Raw genomic sequence first — 14889 nt, 5'->3', positions numbered from 1 at the left:
GTTTTTTGGGGGTTTTTTTCTCCCAGAGGAATGAAATGGCAGAAGAGGTTGGATGTGTTAACTAGACTAAACTGTGTATTGCACATAGTTATTGCTCAGTGGGGCAATTTAACAGTTCATGAGATGAATGGCCTGAGGGAAAAATCTGTTCCTGTGCCTGACGGTTCTGGTGCTCAGAGCTCTGAAGCGTCGGCCAGAAGGTAACAGTTCAAAAATGTAGTGGGCAGGGTGAGTGGGGTTCAGAGTGATTTTTCCAGCCTTTTTCCTCACTCTGGAAGTGTATAGTTCTTGAAGGGAGGGCAGGGGGCAACCAATAATCCTTTCAGCAGTCCGAATTGTCCTTTGTAGTCTTCTGATGTCTGATTTCGTAGCTGAACCAAACCAGACAGTTATTGAAGTGCAGAGGACAGATTCAATGACCGCTGAGTAGAACTGTATCAGCTGCGCCTGTGGCAGGTTGAACTTCCTCAACTGGCGAAGGAAGTACAACCTCTGCTGGGCCTTTTTCACAGTGGAGTCAATGTGGGTCTCCCACTTCAGGTCCTGTGAGATGGTAGTGCCCAGGAACCTGAATGACTCCACTGCTGCCACAGTGCTGTTTAGAATGGTGAGGGGGGTCAGTGTTGGGGTGTTCCACAATCATCTCCACCGTTTTGAGCGTGTTCAGCTCAAGGTTGTTTTGACTGCACCAGACAGCCAGCTATTCAGCCTCCCTTCTATATGCAGACTCATCATCATCTCGGATGAGGACGATGACAGTGGTGTCGTCTGCAAACTTCAGGGCTTGATAGAGGGGTCCTTGTCGATGCAGTCATTGGTGTAGAGGGAGAGGAGTAGTGGGGAGAGCACACATCCCTGGGGGGCACCAGTGCTGATTGTACAGGTGCTGGAAGTGAGTTTCCCCTGTCTCACAAGCTGCTGCCTGTCCGTCAGAAAGCTGGTAATCCACTGACAGATAGACATGGGAACAGAGAGTTGGTGTAGTTTATTCTGGAGTATAGCTGGGATGATGGTGTTGAAAGCCGAACTGAAGTCCACAAAAAGGATCCTTGCATATGTCCCTGGTCTGTCCAGATGTTGCAGGATATGATGCAATCCCATGTTGACTGCATCATCCACAGACCTGTTTGCTCGATAAGCAAATTGATGGGATCTAGAAAGGGTCCAGTGATGTTCTTCAGGTGGGCCAACACCAGTCTCTCAAATGATTTCATGACCACAGACGTCAGGGTGACAGGTCTGTAGTCATTAAGCCCTGTGATTTTTGGTTTCTTTGGGACAGGAATAATGATTGAGCGTTTGAAGCAGCAGGGAACTTCACACTGCTCCAGTGATCTATTGAAGATCTGTGTGAAGATGGGGGCCAGCTGGTTAGCACAGGATCGAAGACTTGCTGGTGAGACGCCATCTGGGCCTGAAGCTTTCCTCGTCTTTTGTTTCCGAAAGACGCAACTTGCATCATCTTCACAGATCTTAAGTGCAGGTTGAGTAGCAGGAGGGGGGAGGAAGGGGGTTGCAGGAGGTGTTGGTGTTTGTGTGAAGTGAAGGTCAGAGTGTGGGGTGTGAGATTGGGCCTTTCAAATCTACAGTAGAACACATTCAGGTCATCAGCCAGTTGTTGGTCCACCACAGGGATAAAGTCTTGTACAATCAGGCCAGGAACACACCCCAGTAGGAGTCCTGTAATTTGTGAGTTGTTTCATGCCACTTCACACTGATGCACGGTCGTTAGCTGAAAACTTGTTTTTCAGCTTCTCAGATTATCTTCTTTTAGCCACTCTGATTTCCTTGTTCAGTGTGTTCCTGGTCTGGTTGTACAAGACTTTATCCCCACCCCTGTAAACCTGAGCTCTGCTGTAAACCACGGTTTATAGTTGTTGAACTTTAAATAAGTCCTAGTAAGAATGCAAATATCCTCACAGAAACTGATATATGATGTAACAGTATCTGTGAGCTCGTCCAGGTCTGTGGCTGCAGCCTCAAAAACACTCCAATCTGTGCAATCGAAGCAGGCTTGAAGTTCCCGCTCTGCACATTGGTCCATCTCTTCAGTCCTTACTACTGGCTTTGTTGATTTTAATTTCTGCCTGTAGGTTGGAAGAAGATGAACCAGACAGTGATCAGAGAGTCCGAAAGCTGCTCTAGGGACAGAGCGATATGTATCCTTTATTGTTGTGTAGCATTGATCATGTATGTTCCTGTCTCTAGTGGGACATGTGATGTGTTGTTTGTATTTGGGCAGTTCACGTGTGAGATTTGCTTTGTTAAAATCCCCAAGAATAATAATAACTGAGTCCAGGTATTGTTGTTCCGTGTCTGTGATTTGATCAGCCAGCTGTTGCAGCGCCACATTCAAACACGCGTTTGCCTCGATATACACACTCACCAGAATAAATGAGGAAAACTCCTGCGGCGAGTAGAAAGGCTTACAGTTAATAAAGAGCACTTCCAAATTAGGACAGCACATCCTCTTTAACGTTGTTACATCTGTACACCAACTTTCATTGATGTAAAAGCATGTTCCACCGCCTCTCGTTTTCCCCGTTAACTCCGAGATGTGATCCTCTCTGAACAGCTGAAAGCCCGGCAGATGTAATCCGCTGTCCGGAATGGCTTCACTCAGCCAGGTTTCTGTGAAGCACAAGGCAGCAGAGGTTGAAAAGTCCTTGATTGTGCGGGTGAGGAGATGTAGTTCGTCCGTTTGTAACATTTTACAGTAAGGAACAAGCTCAAATTTTCTATTAATAATTGGACTCTGCAGCAGGCAGGCAATAATGTTAATAATAGCCTAATAAAAGAATAATAAAACCACCGGGCCAGATCAGACTGCGAAAGGCCAATCCAGGCCTATGAGAATTTAAATATGTATCATTTCTATTGAGCCAAGAGGTCAGTGTGTGACGTTCAGATGCTCTATTATGCCGACATGTGTATGTGCAACTGGCAAGTGTTGTATAATATTGTTATTCTTTTCTACTTGTGTCTTTCAAAGACACCATTTATTTCTTTTGCCTACTTTTGAATGGGTTTGTGCATTGATATATGCAAAAGGTCCTTCCCTCCCACATCGTTTCAAACCACTAGCAAGCTAAAAAGCAGTCTGCTAGCTACTGAATCTATCTCACAGTAAAAGCGGCTAGTTGATATATTTGCATATAGTGGGACAGACACACGAAGGTAAAGGTGAACATAATCAGAAGTAGAAAATTTTTGGTTTTGGCAAGAATGATGCTCTCCAGAGTATTTTTATGTCTAGTTGTCAGTATAGTCTGTTCTACAGCACTGGAGTGGTTGAACTGGGAAGCTGTTAGTGGTACCCATGGATGGAAGTCACTAGATGGGGATGAAGGCCATAGCTGAAGAGATGGGCCAAAGAGGTCACGCAGTGATTGTGTTGATCCCAGAGGTCGGTATGCGTTTGGGTCCGGGTAAACGCTACATCACGAAAACGTTTCCTGTCCCGTATGGGCAGGATTTGCTCAACCAGATGATGGAAGAACATGCTCATGAGTTGTCCCTCGTAGTGAATGTAATTTCAAAGATGAAACACATGATCAAGATTGTTACGTTTCTGGACTCTACAACCAAAAGTCTCTTCACGAATCAAGAGCTAATCGAGTTTCTGAAAGAGCAAAACTTCGATGCCGTTTTGACGAATCATGCACTACCAATCACACTATTGGCATATAATCTTTCTGTACCTGCAGTGTACATGTTAAGGGGAATTGCGTGTGGTCTTGATTCTGTGGCCACAGCCTGCCCGAACCCTCGTTCATATGTCCTACGCTTCTTTACACAAAATTTGGACCGCATGTCTTTTGGTCAGCGTATGCGCAGCGTGCTTGTGAGCTTGCTGGAACCACTTCTCTGTGAAATGATGTACCTGTCCTCTAAGGGAGTGATATCCGACTTTCTGGGAAAAGATGTGAGCCTGACGAAGGTCTTGAAAAGCGGATCTCTCTAGTTGATGCGTTATGATTTCACCCTGGATTTCCCCAAACCATTGATGCCCAACATACAGCTGATTGGAGGGATTAACTGCGAAATGAGCATCAGCAAGGTATTGTGAGGATTTTTCTTCATAGGAAAGAAATACAAGAATTAGAACTCTAATTGTTTACAGGGGAAAAGAATATGAAAAGAATGTTCCTGTTGTAAAAAAAAAAAAAGACAGTAGCAAGTAAACATTACCTTAGTCAACCATTGTCGATCAACCATGTCAATGGCCATCAGCATTACATTGTACCCAAATGGTCCGTTTCAGCTTATCGCCACCTGTTCGACCCTGTTTCACGGCCAGCCCACCGGGAAAAGTCCCGGTTCTCCCCATGGCCAGTCCACCCCTGGCTGTGACTGGGTCATTGGCTCATACTGGGTTGAAATTTGGCACTAGTTTATTAATGCTTATGCGAGTCTGGGTTGGTAGAGTTGGAATGTGCAGACAGTTGTGTTTGAAATAATCATGGACATGGTCATATTTGATCATTAAAAATTAATTTTATCTTACAGTCAGTTTGGAAAGCGAAAACAAACAACCTGAACTGCATTTATAGCATTTTATGGCATTTTACAGTAAAATATGTGCAATGTTATTTATTTCAGTATAGAGTTAATGAGTCGTAAACATTTGCAATATTTACTCAATGAGTATTTATGTGCACAGCAATATGCTGATAACTATCACATATCAGTTTGTTAAAAAAACAACAATGGAAGAAACCTATGTTTACATGTGAGTTGAAATCATCAGGTTACTCTCTGCTTTTGACGTAAACAGTCATGCACACAACACTTGCACAAACTGAATAATCCAATTAGAACTTTTCTAAGGCACTTACAATGGAAATAAATGGGGCCAATTTTCTGAGGGTTTAAAGGCAGAAACGTGAAGCTTATACTTTTCAAAAAAGAGCTTACATTTATTCTTCAGTTTAAACTCAAATGTATATTATTTGAGCTTTAAACATGTTTAAATTATCTTTTTTTACGACCGTTTTAGGGTTTACAGCGTTACATCATCAAGCCAACTAAGTTGTAAAATTGGATATAATTTCACACAAAAAAAGGTTAGTTAGCTATTTTTTACACTAAAATCATGTTGATTACGTCTTGTGGCTATACTGTTGAAACATTTACGGATTGGCCCCAGTCACTTCCATTGTATGTGCCTCACTGTCACCTCGATTTTTGCTTTATATATATATATATATATGTATGTATGTGTGTGTGTGTGTGTATATATATATATATATATATATATATATATATATATATATATATATATATATATATATATATATATATATATATATATATAGAGGGACAACATTTTACATTCATACATTTTTGTGATAATCAGCATTATGCTACAAATGCTGTCAATTGAGCTTAACTTGTATTGAACCCGGAATATTCCTTTAAGCATAGTCGGTGTAAGAACATGCATCAATAGCAAGAGTTTAAGAGAAGCTGCCATGGGCCTGGTATGACCCCGAAAATGTAATTAAATTTTTTTTAGAAATTGCACATCATTATATTGACACTACTATTTGAAAATAAGCTGATTATCGATGGTTTATATGGTACAAAACCAATCCATAGGTCAACATGATCTCTTGAACAAGAGAATTCAGGGAACACTATAGTCCACCCCGAATGTCTGTTTACAACACAGAATGTCTGTTTTCCCTTCTTGAGTGAAATATGCTGTGTAGATATCCAATTGTTGTGGAATGCTGTCTAGAAAGCATGTGGGAGTCTATTGTGGGTCATGTTATCTCCAACACGGGTGAGATGGGAAAGAAAGGAGTGGCGAGCTTCTCACGCAAGTTGGGTTTGAGGTGAAGGGGGAGGTGCAGGTGGGAGTCACCTGTTTTTGCTGATCTGACAACAGTCAAACTTCCTCTTCAAATGGCTGTTACACTCTTTGAGCAAATACAGCTCATTGCAGACTGGTCTTTGAGCCCTCCGGTACTAAATACATAGTTATTCCCATGCTTGCAAACAAGGGATTCCTGCTTTAATTTTGTAGTTTAAAGGCTTCAGTTTCTTAACAAGAAGGACTAATGTTGGCATCTGTCTTACAGACTATAAAGTTCACCGATGTGTAAAAACACTAGCATGTCAATATTAAGTTTATACTAACTGTTGATTTAGAATGTTGTCTCTTCTTCTAAGAATTTGTGTAAATGCATGTATGAGGTTATTTAATAGGGTGTTGTGTAACACAGCTGGCTGCACAAAGAACTTTTTCTCTCTGGAAGTGTTTTCCTCAAGACTACTGTAAAGCAACAGATAAAGATTCGCACTATTAGCATCTGCGAACCACAATGAAGACAACTCCTGTTCCTCTCTCTCCCTCTTGTTCTTCCTTTCACTCATGTTTTTTAGTCACACACGAGAGAGTCTAAACACAGCCCCCTTTCCTGGAGGAGGAGTTCTCCCTTCCTTTTCTTTCAGTGCTTGTGTCTAGTCTTAGGCAGACCCAGTTATGCTGAAGGAGGGCTGGCTGTGGGGGCTGGCTTCAGGGCTGCTGTTGCTCTGGCTGATGCCTGCGCAGGGTGGCAGGGTGCTGGTCATGCCTGTTGATGGCAGCCACTGGCTCAGCATGAAGGTGTTGGCAACCAAACTAGCCCAGAGAGGCCATGACATCCTGGTCCTGGTGCCCGAGACCAACATCTTGATCCAGAGTTCCAAACTCTTCCGCACAGAGACCTTCCCGGTGCAGATCTCCAAGGAGGAGTTGTCCACCAGCTTGAGGGGATTTCAGCAGGAGGTGTTCAAACATAGCCCTGCACTGTTGGACATCTTTGTCCAAGTGGGAAGGCTGCTGAACTTCACGGGTATGCAGGTGCGAGGATGTGAGTCACTCCTTTATAACGAACCTTTGATGGAGAAACTGAAGCAGGAGAACTTTGAGTTGGTGCTCACCGACCCGTTCCTGCCATGTGGGCCTATTATCGCTTCTGCTCTTGGTCTCCCTGCCGTCTACTTCCTGCGCAGCTTGCCTTGCGGCATTGACATGTTGGCTTCGCAGTGTCCCTCTCCCCCATCATATGTACCTCGGTTTCAGTCCGGAAGCACTGACAAAATGACCTTTGTGGAGCGCATCCAGAATTTTATCATGAGTGCCGTAGAGCTGGCGCTTTGTCAAATAATGTATGCCAGTTTTGATGAACTTGCCTCAAGATACCTGCATGCAGATGTGACATACATGGAGCTCATCGGCCGCGGAGCTATCTGGTTGTTTAGATACGATTTCACATTTGAATACCCCAGGCCTATCATGCCAAACATGGTCTTCATCGGAGGCATCAACTGTGGGAAGAGCTCAGAACTTAGTGCAGTAAGTCACAAGAGGTGCCTTTGGTTCTGTCCTTTTAAGTTTGTAAGGACTAGTCAAATGTTTTGCTTTTTTTAATTCACTGTTAATCTAAATTATAAACATGTTCAGTACAGAATGATTTCTTGTCCTGGTTTATAACAGGGACAGTGACCGGTTCTGTCTTCTAGGGGGATGAAATCTAGGAGGATGATGCCCCCTGCGATTCCCCAGAACCACCTCCCCACCCCTAAACCCAGCTATGGTTTATAACCTTTGGTTGGGGTCATTGTCAGTTCTGGAAATATGGGTTACATTTTTTTAGCCTTGACATTGGTACTTTGCCCTAACATGCATTGTTTACCTATCATGGTAATCTGACTCTTCTCTCCAGGGCTTTGATGGAAGGCAGCATGGTTCGTTCACTATATTCTTTGCCACGCAACTCCCTCCCTGCACTCTGATCTCTGGCTTCCCTTTTTGTTTTACACTTAAAGCTTGGTTGCAACTTTTTGGAGAAGCTGAGATTGAATTGTAGTGCAATACCAAACATTTCTTGGCTTGAGCAAGAGGAAATATCTGAAGGAGAAAATTAACAACATAGCGTGCTAAAACAGAGGAGTGGCGACCTCAGCCAATCAGAGGAAAGACCATATGTGTAACACTTATGCAATAATGATAAGAACATAACGGTAATGTTATGGGAAGTGTCACCTAGGGAATGTGTAAATATTCATAAATAGTTTTCATAACTACCTTTTTCTATAAAAAACAGCTCTTGCATTTTTCTCGTTTTATTCAATACCAGCCATCAAAACATGTCTTGCTTTTCTTTCCACAAGTTGACAACATTGGTTATACTTGATGGTACAGTTTCTTTTATTTTGCTTATTGTCTGTATTGTGCAGGAATTAGAGGAGTTTATGGAGGGCTCAGGAGAGCATGGCATTGTGGTGTTCAGTCTGGGTTCTCTGATTTCCTCCATGCCTAAAGAGAAAGCCGCCATCTTCTTCGAGGCCTTCAGTATGATCCCACAGAGGGTAAGAAAGAATTTAAGATTCCCTATATTTTAATACCAAAATGGTAAGTTTAACCAATTCTAGAAACTAAATACTTGGGGAAAGGGTTCATCGCAGTAAAGCAAAGTATCTTAAAATAGTCATTTGAGTTGAACTTCACTGTCAAACAAAAAGTATGGCAGTAGCAAGGAAACCAGCAATAATTATATTCCATTGAAATGGAACGTACCTGAACTAATGCTCCTAAGCTTTTAGAGGAATACCCCCTGTACAAAGGATGTGGTGCGTGACTTGAGCCCATTCTGTTCACCATTACAGATGTTCAATCATCTCTCAGTCAAGGATTGTAGGGTTTATGGGCCCACTTTGGCCATGTGTTTCCACAGCATGTGAAAGTGTAAAACTAAGTAAAGGCTGCACACAGAGCTGTGGAGGCAGTCCAGAAGAACATCTGGCTTCCATTAAAGTCATCATGCGTATTGAAGGGTAGTTTTGCAGGATGCTACACTGCTGGAGTGGATAGTGTTTCAGTAAGACCAAACAAGGGCCACTTTTCACTGTCACTTTTTAAAGATACTTTCCTCATACAGAATCGTTTATTAACTTTAAGTGAGATTAGGTTTTATCAACAGGCTTCAAAAGTGCAGTAGTATGCCCAGATTCTCTTTAAATGTGTAGGAATGTAGAACAAGAGAAGGGTTCTTGTTGGGGTGCGCTGGTGCTAAATTCTGGGTAGGGCTGGTACCTGAACTGGAGGGATGCTGAATTTCTATCCAGCTAGTTCCATAATACCTGTAGTAAGTGTACTGTAAATTGCTTTAGATAAAAATTATTTGCTATATGACATGATTTTTTTCCTAGGTTCTGTGGCGGTATACGGGTGAGATGCCTGAGAATATCCCTGAAAATGTCAAACTGATGAAGTGGCTTCCACAGAATGATTTGCTCGGTGAGTTTTATGGGTTTAGTGTTTAGATGCGACGTTTAGATATCCATTGTTCATCCAGGTGAGTGTCAGGTTCATTTTCATGCAGCTCTACAATCTCAGCCTCAGATCAATTTCAGGCAAACCTGCCCCTAAATGGCACATAGAGACAATTGAATTGTGGATGGTTGCTTTACATGTCAGACAATCTCTCATTGTCTAATTGGGTGATTTTTGGTGAGTATAAGCAGCAAATTGGACTTTATGGTGATTAATTGAAAGTCTGGCTTTGTGAGACTGCAAAGATTAAAGGAATAATCTGGGTTCAGTACAAGTTTAGTTTAGTCGACAGCATTTTTGGCATAATATTGATTACCACAAAAATGAAGTTTGACTCTTGTTACAGTGAGGCACTCACAATGGAAGTGAATGGGGTCAATTTTTGGAGGGTTTAAAGGCAGAAATGTGACACTTATAATTTTATAAAAGCACTTTTGTTAGTTCTCCTGTTCAAACGTGTGTATTATTTGAGCTGTAAAGTTGTTTAAATCATTGTTTTAGGGTTAACACTGTTATAAAATTGGATATAACTTTGCACAGGAACGGTAGTTAGCGATTTCATCAAAATAAAATCACAAGAAATGCACTCAGTAACTTTTTGCTCATGTCATCTGGACTTAGTGGTGTGGATGCAGCATCATTCAAAATCGATAGTTTTCAGTTACAGATGCCATTGTAGAAATTCACTATTCACAATCAGCCATGATTCATTTAATCCAATAGTTGAAATTGTCCAATAAAAAACGGTTACCGAGATTAAGCGAGTAGTATTCAGCTGGTCATGTTATTCTAAAATGGCAGCCCCCATGAGGGTGCCACTCCCCCATATAGAATAAAACAGCTTTTATAATGTTGGGAGTCCTCATCTCATGATTTTATACTCATCTTATGAGTTTCAAAAGTACAATTCATTTCTTTAGGAGTGCACCTTTAAGAATTTCCTATAATTAAAAATAAATAAATAAAAATAATAATGCTTCAGAGCCTCTCAATATATATAATTTGCCTATTTTGTTTTTAATCAAGCAATAGATTAATTCATTTAGAAAAGTGTCCTAATGGATGTCACAGTCATAATCCTGATGAAAGAGGAATTGCTGTGTTTTATGAAAATTTCCTTTAAGTGGTGACCAGAGAGAATGAATTATTATTGTGAAATCCAGGGATTAAGCACTTGTCTTATCCCTTTGAGTAGCTAGTTAAATACCAGGCAACCACACATTCCAGCAACAACAAAATGGATCATTAAACTGAGAACACAGAAGTAGCTTTTGTTAAACAAACTGTGTGAAGTCTCATTTGTCTGGCACGTCAGGTATGATTGCAATGAATTGGGAGCAGAACTCATTCAGACCCATGCTGTTAGCTAATCCTATTAACTGTACTTGAATTAGCTCAATCTAGTGATCTTTACAAAGTACTGGTGAATGCTTGAATGTATAAAATGCATCCTGTATGCATTCATTTCCTGTATGTGACTAAGTTGTTGTCACTTATGAAAGGTCACCCCAAGGCAAGAGCATTCATCACTCATGGTGGAACGCATGGAATCTATGAGGGGATCTGTCATGGCGTTCCCATGGTGATGCTTCCGCTCTTTGGCGACCAAGCTGACAACGTGCACCGTGTGGCAACTCGAGGGGTGGGAGTGGTCCTCGGTATCCATGACATCACGGCAGAAGAACTGGTCAACGCTCTCAACACAGTTATTAACGACAGCAGGTAAGACTTTGATGAGAATGCCTAATTGTTTACAGAACATTGTAAAGTTTTGAAGAAATATTCAGGGTTCAATACAAGTTCAGCTCATTCAACAGCATTTGTGGCATGACATTAATAACCATTAATTTTCTTTAAAAAAACAAGAAAAATCTGGGTTACAGTGAGGCACTTACAGCTGTATTATACTCATAAAATTTTTTGGGATTTGTCTGCCTGCTTATACACCCCATCTCACCTCTATCTCTCTCACTTTATTCTGCAGCTATAAAGAAAGAATGGAGAAGCTTTCTGCCATACACAACGACCGTCCCATGCAGCCCCTGGACCTTGCAGTCTATTGGACAGAGTTTGTTATGAGACACAAGGGAGCGGACCACCTGAGACCTGCTGCCCATGACCTAAACTGGTTTCAGTACCACAGTCTGGATGTGATTGGCTTTCTGCTTTGTGCTGTGCTGATTGTAACTCTAGCAACGTTGAAATTCTGTGCACTGTGCTGGAGATGGTGCTGCCGAAAATCGCAGAAGAGTAAGGTGGACTGACCGCATAGAGAGAGAAGTTAGCATAGCTTACAGAAGTTTCCAAGTCTCAACGTACATTTTCTTTATTTTTCTACCATGTCTTAATTTCAGATGTACAATGCCAGAGTCATAATAAGTCAGAAACATACTATGTGCAAGTACGAAAATGCAGACGCTTCTAGCTTTGCAAGCACGATTTAGTGCCTTGTTGAATTGCATTCTCAATGTTGCCACAAGGGGCGCTATAGCAGACATTAGTATAAAATGTTCGCTTTTACAATGAGTTTTCTTTTTCAAGTCAACAACTGTCATGGCGGAGCAACAGTTAAAGACGATACATTTGAATTGTATTATTTTAGACTAGGGACCTCTATCGCTCGAGTGCTGAGGTTTGTTACTGCTACAGTAAGAATGAACGTTAAGCATGTTCAACCAGACAGCGCATTGACAGTGCGTTGGGTTAGCGCTTGCATTTGCATACACGTACTTGCGTTACAATTTTTTTCTTAAAGCTGCACTTTTGTGGACAGGGATCACATTTCACTATTGACACTATTGTGATGCAGTTTCACTGAACGCACCAGTAAAGAAACTGTACCTTTAAGATGTTTGCTTTGCATGCTTTTAGTCTGACATTATCGATCACAAGTTAATTATAATAGTAGTCGGTTGCACATACATTTCATACCAAGCAACCTACAGTACACTAATAGACCTTATTCACGCTAGTGCCATCTTTGATTTTTAATGGGAATGACAACGAGGCTGTGAGGGATAGACTTACCATCTCTTCAATGGCACAAACGGTATAAAGCTGTATAAAGCTCCTAGATCACATCTGATTTTCCACAACTCATGATGTCTGGAGTTCTTTGTATACTGAATGTTCTTGGACAGATATTTTATCAATGCTTTGTCTGTGGAATGATCCAAAAACACTTTAAACTGCAGTTGAAGACTGTAAGTCTATCCCTCACATCCTCATTGTCATTCCCATTAAAAATCAAAGATGGCGCTAGCGTGAATAAGGTCACAGTGTAAAAGGAATATTCCAGGTTCAGTACAAGTTAAGCTCAATCAACAGCATTTGTGGCTTAATGTTGATTACCACAAATTCATTTCGATTCTTTGCTCTTTCTTAAAAAAAAAAAAAAAAAAAAAAAAAGCCAAAAATCAAGGTTCCAGTGAGGCACGTACAATGGAAGTGAATGGGGCCAATTTTTGGAGGGTTTAAAATGCAAAAATGTGAAGTTTATAATTTTACAAAAGCACTTGCATTAATTATTCTGTTAAAACTTGTGTATTATTTGAGCTGTAATGTTGTTGAAATTTTCATGGTTGTTTTAGGGTTTATGGTGTTATATCGTCATAGCAACGAAGATGTAAAATTGAATATGACTTGACAGAAATGGTTAGTAAGCGATTTTATCACTCTAAAATTATGTTAACACGCATATTGTTTATGTCTTGTGGCTATACTTATGAAACAGTGAGTATTTTAACGTTTACGGATTGGCCCCATTGACTTCCATTGTAAGTGTCTCACTGTAACACAGATTTTTGCTTTTTTACAGAAAAGAAGGTATGAGTTGAAATTCATTTTTGCAGTTATCAACATCATCATAAATACCGTCGATTGAGCTTAACTTTAAACCCATATTATTTATTTAAGTACATTCACTATCATTGTGCCTGTTATACAGTAATGTTGAAGGTGCTTTTAATACCAACACTAATGTCGATGGCAGAATGGTTGCTGCTGGGTAACCGGAATGTGTTCAGTCCTATATTCGGGTGCTCCTATTCCAATCAGGCTGGATCCTTTAAAGTAATTATAGAGTTTCAGTCTGTAGATTTAGTTTCAATAACAGCACACTGAATTAAGCTTTTCCTTCAGACTTTTCTTGTATGTTTTATGTGCTCCTAGTCCTAATGCATAAGCTGTAAAGTCGTGATGATAAAAGTTGATTGGTGGTCATTTAATGAAAGAAAATTTTAGTTGTGCACATATAAAAATTGACAGTTGTTAAAATGTCACGTTCTGATTAAATTAATAACAACAGTACAATGTGAACACAGCAATGTGTTTTGTGTATGCAATCCAGAGACTGGAAAATTGTGTCTCACAACGGTTGTCACATTTAGTGGCTGAGTTGTGGAGGAAACTTCTGCAAACTGAAACTGTGAAGATTCACACAGGATTAGTAAAATCTGCAAATAGCTTCATTTCTAAAGAAAGCTATCTGACTGATAATTCTAATTTAAAATGTATTGTTCCTGTGCTGTTACTGTAGATTTTGATGCTATTGTGATTAAAGTAAAATACAAAAGCTAGCCCTGGTTATTCTTATTTTAAATTCTATCCCCTTTTCTCCCAATTTTGGAATGCCCAATTCCCACTACTTAGTAGGTCCTCGTGGTGGCGCGGTTACTCACCTCAATCTGGGTGGCAGAGGATGAATCTCAGTTGCGTCCGCTTCTGAGACCGTCAATCCGTGCATCTTATCACGTGACTCGATGTGCATGACACTGCGGAGACTCACAGCATGTGGAGGCTCATGCTACTCTCCGCGATCCATGCACAACTTACCACGTGCCACATTGAGAGCGAGAACCCCTAATCGCGACCACGAGGAGGTTACCCCATGTGACTCTACCCTCCCTAGCAACCGGGCCAATTGGGTTGCTTAGGAGACCTGGCTGGAGTCACTCAGCACACCCTGGATTCGAACTCGCAACTCCAGAGGTGATAGTCACCCAGGCCAAGCCTTGATTATTCTTATATTTACATTTAGCACCTCCTGGTGTAATGGAGCTTAACAGAAGTTTCAAGGGCAGTTGTCAAGCACCCCATCATACTACTGTATCTCACCTGAACCGAGTAAAAATTGCCATACTCAATAGGCATGATCACATCACAGCGGACCACAGTCAGATTCTTTGTTTACTCACAAATAACTCCCAAAAAAAAAAAAATGTACTTGTCATAATTTACTCACCCTCAAGCCATCCCAGATGTGTATGACTTTCTTTCTTCTGCAGAACTCAAATAAAGCTTTTTAGATTAATATCTCAGCTCTCCACATAATGGAAGTGAATGGTGACCAAAACTATGAAGCTCCAACATGCACATAAAAGTAATCAATAAGCCTCCAGTGGTTAAGTCCATGTTTTCAGAATTAATATGATAGGTGTGGGTGAGAAACAGATCAAAATTGAAGTCCTTTTTTATTTTAAATCTCCTTTAAGGTGTGCAAACAATGCAACAAAGGCAATGCATTCTTTTATTGGGATACATTGTAGCTTTATGCAACAAAGTAT

General features: G+C 40.9%; 1 protein-coding gene and 1 pseudogene across 1 annotated transcript; both read left to right on the top strand.

The window, feature by feature from the left end:
• The first annotated feature begins 3225 nt into the window (after positions 1-3225).
• On the top strand, positions 3226-4069 carry LOC127427759 (UDP-glucuronosyltransferase 1-6-like; annotated as a pseudogene).
• A 1551-nt stretch (positions 4070-5620) lies between these two features.
• On the top strand, positions 5621-13938 carry LOC127428079 (UDP-glucuronosyltransferase-like). Its single transcript, XM_051676144.1, has 5 exons — positions 5621-7345; positions 8230-8361; positions 9202-9289; positions 10828-11047; positions 11310-13938. Exons 1-5 carry the CDS (start codon positions 6491-6493, stop codon positions 11587-11589), a joined length of 1575 nt encoding a protein of 524 aa, XP_051532104.1. The 5' UTR covers positions 5621-6490; the 3' UTR covers positions 11590-13938.
• The last annotated feature ends 951 nt before the right edge of the window (positions 13939-14889 follow it).

Source organism: Myxocyprinus asiaticus, chromosome 37 (assembly GCF_019703515.2).
Source record: "Myxocyprinus asiaticus isolate MX2 ecotype Aquarium Trade chromosome 37, UBuf_Myxa_2, whole genome shotgun sequence".
Classification (NCBI taxonomy): Eukaryota; Metazoa; Chordata; class Actinopteri; order Cypriniformes; family Catostomidae; genus Myxocyprinus; species Myxocyprinus asiaticus.
The sequence above is the reverse complement of the archived record's forward strand: the minus strand, read 5'-3'. Positions and strand labels throughout refer to the sequence as shown.